The sequence below is a fragment of the Perna viridis genome, chromosome 2 (genome assembly GCF_037379345.1).
Source record: "Perna viridis isolate PV_CMFRI_1.1 ecotype Kerala chromosome 2, ASM3737934v1, whole genome shotgun sequence".
In the NCBI taxonomy this organism is placed as follows: Eukaryota; Metazoa; Mollusca; class Bivalvia; order Mytilida; family Mytilidae; genus Perna; species Perna viridis.
In genome coordinates this window covers 22,168,738-22,184,428 of record NC_142446.1, presented here as the reverse complement: position 1 = coordinate 22,184,428, position 15,691 = coordinate 22,168,738, and the positions used below count along the sequence as shown (strand labels likewise).

The 15,691-nt window shown below is 32.3% G+C and overlaps 2 protein-coding genes and 1 pseudogene across 4 annotated transcripts in view; 1 reads left to right on the top strand and 2 right to left on the bottom strand.

The window, feature by feature from the left end:
* Nucleotides 1–15,691, bottom strand: part of LOC148624062 (transmembrane protein 196-like) — a 321,118-nt gene that overhangs the window by 178,058 nt on the left and 127,369 nt on the right. The window lies entirely within an intron of this gene.
* LOC148624069 (uncharacterized) lies at nt 4,852–8,611 on the bottom strand (annotated as a pseudogene). Its single transcript, XR_015919797.1, has 4 exons — nt 8,479–8,611; nt 7,251–7,397; nt 6,021–6,524; nt 4,852–5,941 (listed from the first exon to the last, which is right to left on the bottom strand). The product of XR_015919797.1 is annotated as an uncharacterized LOC148624069 (transcript).
* Nucleotides 8,988–13,731, top strand: LOC148624068 (uncharacterized). 2 transcript variants are annotated; one of them, XM_088566529.1, is made up of 2 exons: nt 8,988–9,048; nt 9,509–13,731. In XM_088566529.1, exon 2 carries the CDS (start codon nt 9,544–9,546, stop codon nt 10,681–10,683), a length of 1,140 nt encoding a protein of 379 aa, XP_088422655.1. In that variant the 5' UTR covers nt 8,988–9,048; nt 9,509–9,543; the 3' UTR covers nt 10,684–13,731. The 2 variants fall into 2 exon arrangements, with proteins under 2 accessions (XP_088422655.1, XP_088422654.1); XM_088566528.1 differs by having other exon boundaries at nt 8,999–9,219.

Genomic DNA, 15,691 nt, shown 5'->3' with positions numbered 1-15,691 from the left:
CAGGGCATCAACTCCTTGTGTTTTGTGGAGAGAATAATATGTACATTAACGGAAAAGTTTGTAAGGGCACAGCCAGTGGTTCAATTGATATGCAAAACCGTACGTGCGACTCAAAAATCCAGTTTTGGAGCTTGTCTGATGAAAAGTATTATACTTCCTCAAAAACTTTATTATGCAATTGACATTCTTTTTAAAACAAAAACACGAGAATTGTCGAGTTGTCACGGCGCAAATAAATATCTTAATAGATGATATTGGTAAACACTTTGACGTACTGCTAATCTAGATGAGTTCCACATATACAGAAGATGTTTACAAAATGCTGGAATTTTTAATCGACAACATATTTGTCCAGTGTGGTGGACGCGTTTTCCAACAAACGATCGGCATTCCAATGGGAAAAAATTGTACTCCTCTGCTTGCTGATCTTTTCTTATGAGGCTGACTTTATAGCTGATCTGATCCGAAAGAAAGAATACCGTTTAGCTAGATCCTTTCCTTTCATCTGTGGCAAAATCCCTTTAGCACAAGCGTATGGGGTGTTCATATCACAACTCATACGTTATGCCAGAGCTTGCCGAGACAAGACAGACTTTTTGTATCGCTCTAGAATTCTTACAAATAGGCTTCTGGAGCAGGGTTATGTTGCTACAAGATTGAAGTCATCACTACAGAAGTTTTATGGCCGTTATCATGAACTCGTGGATCGTTACGGTTTATCCATATGCGCCATGAAAACTAATTTGTTCAACGTATCACAGTTTTCCTTTTCTTTTTCGTCTACCCCGGACTTGACCTTTTATGAGCAACTCGGCGGGTATTTCTAGAAAAGCAGAGGACGCTTACCCTACCGGTGCACCTGGTCCATGCTCACAGTTTTTAGTGAAGTCCGAGTTGCTCATTTGCTTTTGTTACTTTGTATGTATGATTTTTAGTTACTTCGATGTTCTTTGTTGTGTATGTCTGTGTTCCATGTCTGGTCTTTGTCCCTGGATTACGTTCGTTTGATTACCGCTATAAGCTTGGTTCCCTTGATTACTCTTTCGAACAAAAAGTAAAATGTTGAAATCGAGCACGGGTAACGAAACTCCTTAATTTGATTACAAATGTCAAACTAAAGGCGGTTTGTTTTCATAAAACTAAAAATAATCATAACGATGCTAGTAGAAGATAAAAATCTCATCTAGATAACTCTTACAAAGAAGTTCAAAATCGTGTAACAAACAAAATAAGAGGCGCATCACGAAATCCGAAGAAGTTTTGGAATATTTTACGTGACTGTTTCAAAAACTCACGTAATTCAAAAGGGTAGGGGTGCCTCAAGATAAATTTACATATTTTTAGATAATTTAATTTCAGCAATGATGATGAGACTATCTTAAACATTCCAATATTTTAGATATCGAAGAAACTGTACGCAAGTTTCCGAAATATTATGTGTCAGAGCGTTATCAAAAAAGGTTTCAAAGAAAAATAAAGCGACAAGAAAAGATTGTATAACGAACAATTACATTAACAATATACTGTGAATGTTACCAGTTTAATAAGAAGGTATATAAAATCATCGTTGACTCGGGTATATTTTCTGACGCGTGAACCGATGGTATTATCCATCCGATATATACGAAAAAGTGAAAGTTAAAGAATCCTAGTAACTATAAACCTATTAGTATTCTCAGTTGTTTCAGTATGGTCTTTACTAATATTATCAATAACAGAATGACAAAATATGCTGATGAGGTTAATTTAACTACAAAATTACAAGCTGGTTTTAGAAAGTTGCAATCTACTATTGAAAATGTTTCTAGTAAACTTGTATCTCTCGAAAAGGAATATACTTTTTTGTACTTTGTTGATTTTAGTAAAGACCTTGATAAGTCAGAATGGTCAGAATTATTGAAACGTAATATTTCTTCTGGTTAATGTTTAACATCTTAAAGAATATGTACCAGAATACAAAGTCATGTGTTCATAAAAACGATAAATACTCAGACTTATTTACATGTGATAAAGGTGTCCGTCAAGGAGAAAACAGATCTCCTCTCTCTTATTTACCATTTTCTGAGTTATATTGAAAAAAACCTTTCTCTTTTTCTAAATGGTCTAACTAGATTATTTACTTAATTTTAATCTCTAACCCCTTTGTTTTTTAATCTTGAATCTTTAACCATGAATCATAATGGGGAATTTTCGCGACTTTTTCTTACACGCGAAATAATTTGGTTACAGTACCCAATCAAAACTAAGATTTAATTTCTTATTTATCTGCCTCTACTCTGTTTAATAAGGAAATCTGTCAACTAAACACGACAAGTCTCAACTATTCTGTCATATTTAGTAACAGAACGAAGTCGTTACATCTCAACTCATACGCTGTCCTAGAGCTAAAAATTTTAACAAAACGCCATATTTTGATAGGGAATACACAAAAGCTAATCTCGCCTATAGAATTACTGTTATCTGATTGGTCGTATTAAATTATTCGTATTCCATATAAGCCAAACTTCATCATTTGTCAAATATTTCCCTGATTTGTACCTTAGATATTGCCATCTTTACCATAACAAAACTTACTATGAAGTGAATATTGACAATAATTAACTTTATGTACGTGATTGAGAATAAATAATCGATTTGAGTATTCTTTGTGTAAAATGTGAGGTCTTACCTTTCTGGTATTGAATCCCAAACTTTTTAAGGATCCACACGAAGAAATGTACATTGCAGGATCTCCATTTGGCTCCATGAAAGAGATGCCAATTCATCTTACAAAGATATTGCCCACATTGAATGATGGACAACAAGCTAGTTGTAATACCACCTACTCTCGTAGTGGCATTAATCATATGTAGATACTTAAAAATTCTTAAGATTTACTTTAAAACCTAAAATTCCGCAGTTTTTTTTTTTTTTTTTTGAAACTGTTTATATTTAATTCAACATGATAAAATGAAATTTCGTTTCAAGGACGTATTGGTAAGTCTTTTGTTGTTTCGAAAACTTATGTTGTTCTAGGTTATATATCCACATATTTTTGTTCTAAAACATCGCAGAAGGGCATAGTATTCTACACCGAAAAGCAGATTTCTCACATTTCGAGAAACTATTTTTCAACAACAGGTTGGCATTCCAATAGGCACTGACAGTGCTCCTCTTCTAGCTGATTTATATTTATTTTCAAACGAGACTGAATTTCTTCAGAATCTTGTAAAGAATGAAATCTTAAAAATTCTAAATCTTTAACTTTAAATACAAATATATTGATGATATTGATATTGTATAAAAACTGTACCATAGAGAAATACCAATGAATGCACACATCGCATGTTTATTCCCAGTTACGTGCAATAAAGTTACATACAATTGTTATATGTAAAATCTACCTTAATTTTCGTTTTTTGTGTGTTTTTTGTAACCCCAATATTAAATTATACAAAAAAGAATAGAGAAGCAATAAACGAAACGTAGAAATTATAAACATTGCTACACAAGTATTGGGAATATGTTATGTACATTGACTATTCTGCCTGTACGATAATCTTGAGTGAAGCGGTTAACAATCTATAATGGGGGAATTTTTTCATGTTTAAAGGGCAAAATATGATTATTTAAGTGTATATAAGTTTTATTTTGTCAGATAGAAAAAAAAAGATTCATCCTGAAGGCAAAACAAGAAATACGCATTACCTTAACAGGATTTTTCTGATGTATTGAACTAAATACATATAGGGAACTTTCGGGTTATGATACCTCTGCCTCTCCTATTTGGAGGAGTATGGCTGTTCAAAAAGTTACCTTACTTCCGGTTCATAGTTGTGAACGTAAATAATGTCGATGTGTCAAATTAGCATTGCTGGAGATTTTAGTCATACGCTGGCTCGAACTGAAATCATATTTAATGGACAGAGGAATCTTATGCTCATTGTACAGAAGGTCGGCTTTGGTTCATTTGTGTGAAACGGCTATGGAATTAGACTTGGAAGTGATAACAACAGCAAACAATTATCACAATATGGACATGACACGACGACAAGTTTAGATGAATGGATCAAGAGTTATTTTACCAAGAATAATAGATGTACCTGTATATATATGTAAGAATCTAAATATGGCTATTACTCGATGTGCAAAACTGGTCCACTGATATAACAACATGTTCAATATAGAGCCTTATGATGTTTTTTTTAATTTATTTGATGAGGTTGGCATCTCTTAAAGACGATAATGGTTATAAACTGCATTTGGCTAATCATACACAGAGTGTAGAAATTACATAGTACTGTAGCACAGAGTTTATGTATGTAAAGTCCAGCTGCATACCACAATCAGGCAGCCAAAAAGCCAGACACAACCTGGGTACTGGTCAAGTCTGATGGGCATGTTAAAAGTGGAGGTTTTGCAGGTGTTGTGTAAGTTTTGAATTATAATATATCATGTACATTAAACATTTACATTGAAAATAGCCCTTTTTCAATCAAAATAAAAACATCCAGTTTATATATTATAGGCATAAATTCTTTATTTTGTACAGTAGCAGATCTAAAAGGAGCCCAGTTAGGAACATCAAATTTTTCAAGATGTGAATAATATGTCCAATAGCACAATGCTGAAAAATAAATTTGCTTGAGCAATTAATTAACTATACAACTTTCTGAATATTACATAGAGATGTATTTTAAAAAATACTTTCATGAAGGTGGCCTAATTGTCCCTTTAGATCCATGTGAAAGTATGTATACGTTTTCATGATATCTAATAGTTGTACATAAATTGTATTTTTATTGTTTTCCTTTTCTAGGAATAATGGTACATGTAATCACTGTACCACACTTCTAGGAATAATGGTACGTGTAATCACTGTACCACACTTCTCCTCTGTTTGACAGTTTTTTTCAAGCAGAAACAAAGACAGACATACTGAAGTTGGAACTGATATACCATGTATTGAGAATAAACCAAGAAAATTGTCAAAACCATCAACTGTAAATCGTATTGATGTTAGATCTGTTCCTACAGCTACCACAACAGTTGAACCTAATACATCACATTATGAACCTTTAGTAAGAGCAGTTTATACAAATTTCAGAGAGAATTATTTCGATCCAGAATTCTTACAACAAATAGTAAACATATGTGATAAGTTCTTTCATAAGTACATTCAAAATATATCAACTAACAAGTAAGGATGTGGACATTCGAATTGGAATAAATTTATCAGAGTAGGAATGCGTCACTTATGCTATACTAATTGTATAAACTATTCCCTTTTATTTACAAAATTCTTAGATTAAATACTGCTAAATGCCAAAGAACAATTTTCGGTTTCTTACTGTAGAAGTTACATACAAGCGATACTGGCCTCTTCTGAAATTCAATTATCAATGGCAAAAGGATGAAACTGAAAACTTGTATTAAAACTCATAAGCAAAGTTTAAAAATTTAAAACTATAGTTGAAAGTTAAACAAAGTACATCTCAGTTGATTAAAATTCACAGCATGCACCATTGGTGAAAAAGTTTGACAGGTTAACAATGTACTTATCTGGAAATGGGAGTTGCAAATTTATTGATATAAAACTCTTGTCAATGTTTGAATAAAAATAAAAACCCGAAAAAGAGACTTACAAATACACAAGTTAGTTACACAAATGTTAGCTGTACATGTAGTATAACTTCACAAGTAGTTTGTCAAGGTTTTAAGAAAAACAATTCTAGCTACTTTTACCATTTGATTGGCCAGTGGTTTATATTTTAGATCAAGCACGCCTGATAACATTCGAAATTCCTTTAATCTCTGTATTGCCCTTTCTATACGAAATCTATGACAATATTTTAGTAAGTTTTACTTCTGCTGATGTATCTGGACGATCATTGCTCCATTTACATTTCCTTATAAAAGGAGGAGGCACAAGTGTTGCTTGTCTGTCTAATAAAAGACCTCTCTGCTGTCATGATTTCGTCTCCTAGACGAATCGAATAAAAAAGCCCTTTTTCAGTTATAAATATGCCTGATGTATTTCATCTCCACAGGTCAGAAGTAAAATTGAATGTACCTGATGAAGTTAAACTCACTTGAACTTTAAATGTGTCATGATTATTGTAGTTACTGTAAGTTATAACTTGTGCTGTTGGTGATCCAGGTTTTTGAATAAATAACTCAGTACAGTTTATAATGGGAGAAGTCTTTGAAAAGTTTTTTTTTTCCTGAATGATATGTACATGTACTTTTCTGTATTTTGTCTCGTTTTGGCCATTTAATGCAAGGAGCAAAAATGCTATTCATAAGATTAACGCAGGTGGTAAACATCTGAGAAACTCTGGTTTCTGAAACACCAAAAATATCAGCTAAGAAAAAAGACATCACAGCTAGTCTTAACTGTACTCAGGATAACAAGAATTCATGGTAGCGGCTTAATTTTCCTTTTGGAACATTTTTCTGCTTGTTGCCTTGCTGATAGTTCATTACTTCTGCACTTGTTTTTCCTGACCAGTACTTTATTTTTGGTTCAGATACATCAAAACCATCTGAAATTGAATACACACTCACATTTAACATTGAAATGATGTATAATATTGTGGAGTGGAGATTAAGGTAACGAAATGAGCTATATATAGCCTAGCTGGCCTAGTGGTCTAAGGCGCTGGACTTTGTGCAGGCGGTGTTGCCATAGATGTCACAGCGGTACGAGTTCGAGTCCCGCGGTTGGAACGACCAAAAATTTGCATCGCAAATTTGACAGTTCTAACATCGTTGGAAATTTTTCAGATCTTTCTATACGTTTCCATATCTTCCCTGTATCAATTTGATCCAATGGAGCAGTGTAATGAATAGAGTCGTCACATTCTGAGACATTGTATGTATATATGTATGTGTGTGTGTGTGTGTTTAGCTCTATCTCATAGAGAATGTAAAACTTATAATAGTGAACACACAACATGATTTTTACTGCTGATGTAGCTAGCACATGTAATTACAAGAAGCCCAAATAGCTGACCCAATCAGCTTATACTACATTACATTTGTATATAAATTTGATACATGTCATTTGCCTTGATATTAATGACAGTTTCATAAAATGTTCATAATCATGAAGGCAATTTGACCACAAAAAATTAAATTGATATCTTTCTTTGCTTCCATAATTATTTCAAACAAAAATCCTTAAAATTGATGAAATAAAGTGTTTTCTCACAATTAAGCAGTTTTCAAGGAAAAATGATTATACAATTGAGTGTTAAACCACATCCTACCTAACAGTCCTTGCAATTGAGCATTTGAAGGTATCCAAGTGTAGTTTCTGACATTTTCATCACTTTAGGTTATCCTTTTTACAAACAAATCTTGTAGAAGCGTCCCAGAAGTTTCCTCCAGCACAGCTTGGTGATTCTTTACTTGGTCTTTCAATTATGTCAGCCTTTGTTAGAAAAAGTTCCAGCGTCACAAACATGTCAGGGAAATTCTTACCAGCAGTCATGTTCTATACAATGTTCTGAAAAATCAATTTAATCGATTTAAAAAGAGGAATTAGAAATATTAGATTAACATCTACAATAATATTCTAATAAAAACAAGTTTCCATCTTATGTAAAATTAAAAAATAAATTTTTTTATATGCAAATAATAATGGAACTGCAACGTGAAATTTTGTATGCAAAACATGTGTTTCAGCCAGGACACAAAAGATTTTTGAGCTACACTGTACATTAACATCATTTATATGTAGACTAAAATAAATGTCACAAATTATCTTAAATTTTCTGATATACATGTATTTTTAATCACATTTATTTACATTAAATAAAAAGGTTTGTACCTGTAGGTGTTTTTTATGTAGTATTATTGGCTACATTCTTCGAAAAACCAAATATTTTCCTTAAGTACTATTACATATAAATATGATATTACACCTTGAAAAAGTCGGTATTTTACAAAGCAATTCAATTAATAGTATAGCATAAGTAAGTTGCACACTGTACCTGGTGAAAAAAAGATTCATGGATGACAAGATCAGAATAAAATAATTGCACTTCCATCAAGGCACAGGGTGGCTACTACTGCAATAAAAATGAGTGATGCATGTTTTAATGTCAACAATTTTTTGAATTTATTAACATTAATTCCATATTATGTATCTCTTAATCTCAAAGATTCCAGGATTCAGATTTTTACTTTCAGCAATATCTACAAATCCTACTAGTACAATAATGTTACAAATACAATGTACATGTACACTGTGTGCTCTCGTCGAGATATACATGATATTTTCAGTAACAAAATTAGAAGTAACTCTTATTCCGTATCCAAGACATGTAAAATTGAGGTTTTCAGATATAGGTATAACTCTGAATCAATTTGAAGAAATGACTTTTCAGTGAATTAACAGCTAAAAAGAACTTAAAAGCTTAATCCCACTACATGTATCCACCCTGACAATTAAGTGCAAATGCGTATTTAAGTTCATTAAATGTTATATAATACTAACTCTTTGAAGGAGAAACTTCACTGCTTGATAAATAGTATCCATTTCTAGGTACTCATGCACTAGTTCACAGTTTTGCATTGTGACTTTCTGTTGACACTTAGGATGACCTTTGGTCAATTCTGACTTCATAATGCTTCTATCAGATCGTACATTTTTCTTGGTGTTTCTTATTAGGCAAACAGTTCTGGGTTGTGATGCTCTTCTGTTTTTCTGCCCTCATCGATATGTTTGCAATACAAACGATGTGACTTTTCGTGCTCAGAGTTTGGACAAAGTTCAGCCATTTTTTCCTCAACTTAGGTGTCTTAAGCTGGGTGGGGAGAGAAGAAACTCAACACTCGCTGTGTAACCACATTTTCCTCTCTTTCTGTAATCAGATTTGCACCCCACTGCTACACACAAGTTCGCTTTTGAACTTTTAATCTGACTGTTTTCTTTTTCTGTTGTCCTCATTAACAAACCGGAAGGTGTCATGCCGATTTTTTTTTTGTAAAATCACGTGACTTGAGTCAATTCTAAAACCGAAATTTTCCGGAACAGTCGTAATTCGAAACTTTCATATTGAGGTAAAACATTAACCGTCAAAGTTATAAGTTTTTCAGTAGCACATTGTAATGAGTAAGAAGAGCTCTATTTTTCAATCTTGTTCATACTGAAATTGTCGCATCCCTTAAATAAATCACCATGGAAGCCTTCAATGCGGACTTTTGATTGACTGGAAAGCATATCTACGACAGGTTTGTTGAAATTTGTTATACCTAAAAAACTATTACCTTTGAAATTAATAATTATAAAACGACGAAATATAATTAACAATGACCTGTGGGCATTATCAGACGCATTGTATTTCTTTTCAGTCAAGCTTTTAGTTTCTTTAGTACAAGATAGAAAAAAGTTCGATTCCAAAAAATAAACATATTTTACGGAAGAAGAAGAAAACATTTTATCAAGTACAACTGTCAGGTTGTCGTTTAGAAAATTTTGCCGTCGGCATTGTTGTGATAATCTTGTAATCCTTATTTCCAGTAAATCAAATGCAATTATAGAAAAAAAGAGAAAGTATGAAAAGTGTCCCAAAAGCTTCTACTATGGTGTGGATTCTTATGTGTTTATCAGCGGTTGGAATCCTCAATATATTTTACTATCTGATTTTGACTAGAAGCGCAAATGAAATAAAACAAACTTGTACAATACATAAGTTCATTGACGCTTTAATAAAATTCTCTGCAGACATGGGCAGATCGGACTTTTCCTATGTTCTTCTAGAAGACTGTGTCGGAAAAAATAATAAATACGTCGACGAGCTCGTAAGAACTACGATCAGCCAAATCTCAAGAGAGTGTCAATTGCAGCAAGCAAAAAAACTCAACACATTGCCAAGTTATAGTGATAAGACGGTTTTGACTTTATTTACATCGTGGGTAAATGACCCGATCAAATATGATATCCATAACAACACAGTTGTCAATTGGAACACATTAATGCCTCGCACTAATTTAGTTTTGTTTACTAATGACAGTGAGCTTACTAAATATGTTGGAGATCGAGGATGGACAGTGTTTCCTGTCAGTAGTCAAGCTGCATGTGGAGCACCAGTACTGAAACACATGTTCCAGGTTGTGATGGAAAAATTCAATTCTACATTTTATGGTTTCGCGAATAGTGATATCTTATTTGAGTCATCTTTACTAGAAACGTTGTTGACAATTAAAAACACTTTTGATAGCAAATCTTCTCTCTTCATCAGTGGAAAAAGAACTAATATTGCATTTGTAAATACAAAAGAAGCTGCATCGTATGGAAATATTAGAAAAGCTTTGAGAACAAGAGGTGAAATGTTTTATCCTAATGCTGAAGATTTTTTCATTACAAACCAGCTATTTAATTGGTTAGATGTTCCAGAAGTTGTGATTGGAAGAAGAGCGTATGACAATTATATTGTATCTTATGCGCGTTCAATTGGCTCCGTAACACTAGATGTTTCTAGAACACTACTGGCGGTACACCAGACGACAGATGGTGGAAATTTCGAAGGTCATAGTCATTGTGATCCGGACTATAATGATAAATTACTTTCTAAACTCAATAAGTCGAGATCTTACGAGAAAGGGCTAACAACATGCATGGGATACGAAACATATAAATCTCTTTGTGATGTTATTGAAATTACTAAAAGAAATTCTTTACCAAATCATTGTTGAATATACCAAAATCTTATGGTTTTAATGTTCACTGACATAGTATATTTTTTACATAATATTGAAATGTATTATTGCGTATTTGGTCTTACATTTTAACTTAAATAACAGAACTGGAGTACATTATAAGAGTAAGTACAACTGTTTTGTTTTTTTTCATCTGAAACATACTTTGATTCGTTTAGAACGGTCTTTTTTAAACAAGTCAATATTCTGTCTCCTAGAAAACGATTTACAGCTAGTTGAAATAGACCAGTTGTAATTTTAATACATATCTAGGTAGGCTACTGAAAAGTTTAAATAGCTTTCTGAGTAGAAATCTGCTCTACGTTATTAATATTGTGTGTAGTAAACTTGGGATATGTTCCCTAGATGTTCACTAATCATTTAGTTAATACAACTCATTGAGGCCACTCAAATCACTGTTAAACTTCTATTGTTACTGTCACTTTTTTGGGGCATCTGAAATATATTTTTACAGGAGACCGAAGAAAATAGAAAAAAGAAAAATGGGATACTAGTACATTCACACATTTCAAATGGTTTCCTTAAAAAATGCATGATTGTTTTATATTAGGAGAGACATGTGCAGTTTGCCTACCTAATGGAAATCGCAAGTTGAAAACATGGTCATTTACGAAAAGTGTAATCATTATTTTAACATTATTTTCAGCTCTATTTTATATAGAAAAAAATGAAGTTGAACACTCAATGTATATCTATTTCCTTTTCAAAGAAGTTTTAACAGACATTTCAATCACATAATTGAAAATCAAAATGGTTTTGGTCAATGGATATTTAAAAAAATAAACAATGTTACCCAATCAGAAACGAGTAAATTTAATGTAGCGAACAAGCTACCAAACCGCACTGGTGGATTGAATATTATAGAGGTTAAGGACATCATATTTGATAGCCACTTCACAATGATTTCAGTGTGTGCCCCAAGAACAAATTTGTTTTGTCCTGAATGTGTTTGCATTAGCTGGAAATGAATTGTTGGGGTATTTAACAGTAATTTATGCCGGGGGTGAGGAGTATAGGGGAGCCAGTATATTTCTGTAACTTTACCCTATTTAAATGCAAAATATCCAATTTTTGCAACTAAAAGATTCTATGAAACTTCCATTAAATGTCATTTAGTGGTGTAGAGCAATAAAATATAGAAACTTCTCTGCGTAACGGAAGGATTGGAACCTCTTTCACTATAAACCCCCACTTAAATTAGGGGGTAAAATGATTGAGGATATTTACTCTACTATACGTAGAGGAAATAGAGGGTACTTGTTTTTCAGAGAGTCCCATTTCTCAAAGAATAAGGTTTAGATTTATATATTATAAGACAAGTTGTTTACATTAATATTGCAATACTTATTTCCTGAGGATGTACTTGCATGGATGTGTTGAACTTTACTAAATACTGTTAAGGATTGGCCACTTCGCTTAATGAGGTTTGTTGCTCTAAATCTGGACTCTTAAGATATTTTAGATTAAGAAAAACTAATAGTGTGGTATCTTTCAGTTACACTGAATAAGGATATTTCTGTACGGACCTTTTTTAGTCACACAGCTCTGAAAGGAAGCGGTATAATTGTTATATATTACATGAAGTTACATGTATTAGAACTGTCTTACGTCTTACATTCTTGTGTAAAAATCAAAGCAATAAAGTTGGTGCCATTTCCCTGACATGTTATATCTTTAAGACAAAGAACGCAAAGAAAATTCTTGCAAGTAATAATTTATTCAAACGACAATTCCTGTGCATGTCATCACTACTGGCTCTGCAAAATAAAATAATAAAATTAGTGTAAGATGATATATTATTCTTTAACAAATAAATGTGTAAAAGTTGGAACCTTCAATGGGTCCACACGATCAATGTCAGTATGTTGTAGTTTTTTGTTGATATTTTAATATAGTTTTGTGTTATGAAGTCCCCATACGAACGGTGCCAATTGAACTAGTAATATTGCTACAAATACTTTGAAAGTAATACATGGTATATAACTAAAATATAATTTGGATTGTATGGTTAAATTTAGTTCAAAATGTACTTCAATTTATATGATTGAAAATATGAAACTGTCCTGGTAAAATAAGAAACATACCTCTGTAGGACGCAGAATTAACTTCTACTCAAATGACCTGACAGCATAATAATAACTACACCGTGACTCGTTGCAAAAAACACATGTGACAGTATTTTTTCAAAGTCGAATAAAACACAAATGATCGAATTTTATTCAAATTGGTGAAAAAAAATTCAAGTACTGTGTGTAATGTGAAGAAAGACAGGTTTCTTCAATTTTTACCTTAAAACCCATGCATTATACTTGTAGTACATGCTGTAGCTACATATATTGACAGAAAATCCTTTCCGTTGATAATATGATTACTATGACATGGCAAAATAGATATGGGTGTTACAAAAATGTCCAGCGTATTAGGATAGGCCTCTGTGAATTAAAAAAAGATTCTGCTGGAACAAATTCGAAAGTAACCAGATTTCTAACATTATAACATTACTAGCCGAACAATTAAGGCTGTTCAATCTCTTTTTTTTGTAGATATATGCACATAAAGAAAATAATAGATATATACACTTTAAATGCTGGTATTAATTGAAACTTGCGAATCTGGGTCACTCAATTGCTTCTAATGAATTGTACACATGTATCACAAATATGCGGCGAATTTTTGGCATTTTTCTAAATGCTTCTTTTAAAAAATGTCTACTTGATAGTGCATATTTATATTAGGTAGAATTAAATCCTTGTAATGGTTTAAATATCCCCTTGCCTTGTGGAACTATATAATACCCTTTTATTTCTTGTAAAACTGAACACACTTTGAATAATAAAAAAGCTTAAAGTAAATGCCATAATTTTCCGTTACACCTTCTTTTCAGGCAATTACGACACTAATGTTCGCAATATTGGGTTCGTCGAACATAAACATGTAGGTGACCGATGACTTACAATGATTAAAAATCTAAAATGTATTTGCACTGTTCGTTGAACACTATATTTTGTTAATTTAATCTTTAAATTATTTAAAAAAAAAAGATAAATAAAAAGGTAATTAAACATATATAACCATCAATTTGATTGTAAGAAATGATAAACACTTCTATTAAAAATGTTTTAAATTCATTTATATTAATACAGAGAAACTACACTCAACAGCAGAACGTGTAAAATTGGAATATTCCAACATGCAGGTGTCCGAGGGACTAAAGTTAGATTTATATTTAACAAATCTAGTATATGTCATAAAATTGTATATCACACGAAGTATAAGAAAATGTAATACTGAAATGTTTATAAAATATATTTTTATTTAAATACTCAACATTCTTAAAAAATATTATCATAGATTGTAAACTTAATAAAAAAAACCAAGGATACCAACTGTTCTTGTATAGAAAAAAAGTTGACTAACGTGTTTTAAATAGTACACAGATGTATAACTTTGAAAACTTACAACTACTATTAAAGGTGAATTATTCCTATTGGAATCATGTTCAACAAAGGTACATATGTATTGAAACGTTAATAAACAAAATATAGAAGTCACCTTTTATAATCATTTTACTTGAATAAGCTTCCATCCAAATATTGCTTTACAACATAGAGAGTGCTTGCGGGGGTACATACATGTTATACATAGTTAAAATTGCTACTCTGGTCATTGTATAGGGTTTCACTTATTTTTAAAAGAGCACAGGCATGCTTTTCATGAATGCGACACCATGAATAAACTAAATACTAAGGTTTTGAGACAACAAAACTTCGCTATTAAAATAAACTCTCCCCTGAAAACTGCTTTACGACATAAAGATAGTGTTTCGCAGTGGGGGGAGGGGCGGCAATTATACCAATTATATGATTAGTCAGCTGATCGTCAGCGTCACTCATATCGTGCGTTTGATTGGTTAAATCTGTATTACGAGATTTTTGGGGATATTTATAATAAACGAAATAAAGGTTTAGAATTCACAAAGCTGAGAAGAAAAGACCATTTTCACCACTTCGCATTATAAAAATCATGAATTATCAGGGAAACGCAGAACAGCACAAGACAAGTAAAATTCTGTTCACTTTTATCAATTGCATACAAACGATATGAAATCCACTTTAAATTTGTTGTCAGGATAGTGTAGGGTCAATGTGACCAAGTGACTGATTAACATAATAGTATTATTGTTTTAAAGCACAAATCAGCAATTAATTGATGGACAAGTAACTGCATTTATTTTTGCGATCAACAATATTGTGTAGTAAGTGTTTACTAGCTAGTTCAATTAATTCATTTCGAATGTCTGGGCTCATATAATTTGCATTATACGCTGCTGATTCTAAATGTGACTTGAAGATGGGCTGATCGTCTGCTTTCATCATACAGAACATCGAAATTACCATTTTCTTGCCTTGCCAGTTTGTCCCACGCATGACCTTTAAAGGGTATGTTGTGGTGCCTGAGTATAATGGTGACATCTACGATGCGTTCCAAAATTTCCTTGTTTTTGCTGACATTATACTTGGGATATTCGTTCGAGAATACTTTGACAGGTCATTAACATGTTTATTATAAGCTTTCTCTTTTTGCTATCGAAATGCAAATTTAAACGAACTTGAAATATCATACACATGTTATAAATCAAGATATTCAAGTTATATTGCGAATATATTCATGCGTACCCATAAACATAATATTTAAATACCTTCTTACTTTTCATTTTGTTTGTGGTATAATCTATGAAAATACCCCCTCATTTTTCGCACTGAAAAAAAAATGAATTAATGGAAGCTCTGCCACTGTAATTGGTGGAAAATGTTTTACAAATAATTATGTTATAAACTGGTTCTTGAAAATGTAAGTATAGGTAAACAAAATTAGATATCGGAAAGGGAACCAATGCATGATTCGGCGAGGGACTAATATAACATTTCTTTTGCTTTCCTCTCATAAGAAGAAACGCCTCGATGGTCTCAGGGTAGTATGCTCA

Excerpts from the sequence above, each read along its gene's own strand:
- LOC148624068 (XM_088566529.1), top strand. The coding sequence starts at position 9,544 with ATGAAAAGTGTCCCAAAAGCTTCTACTATGGTGTGGATTCTTATGTGT.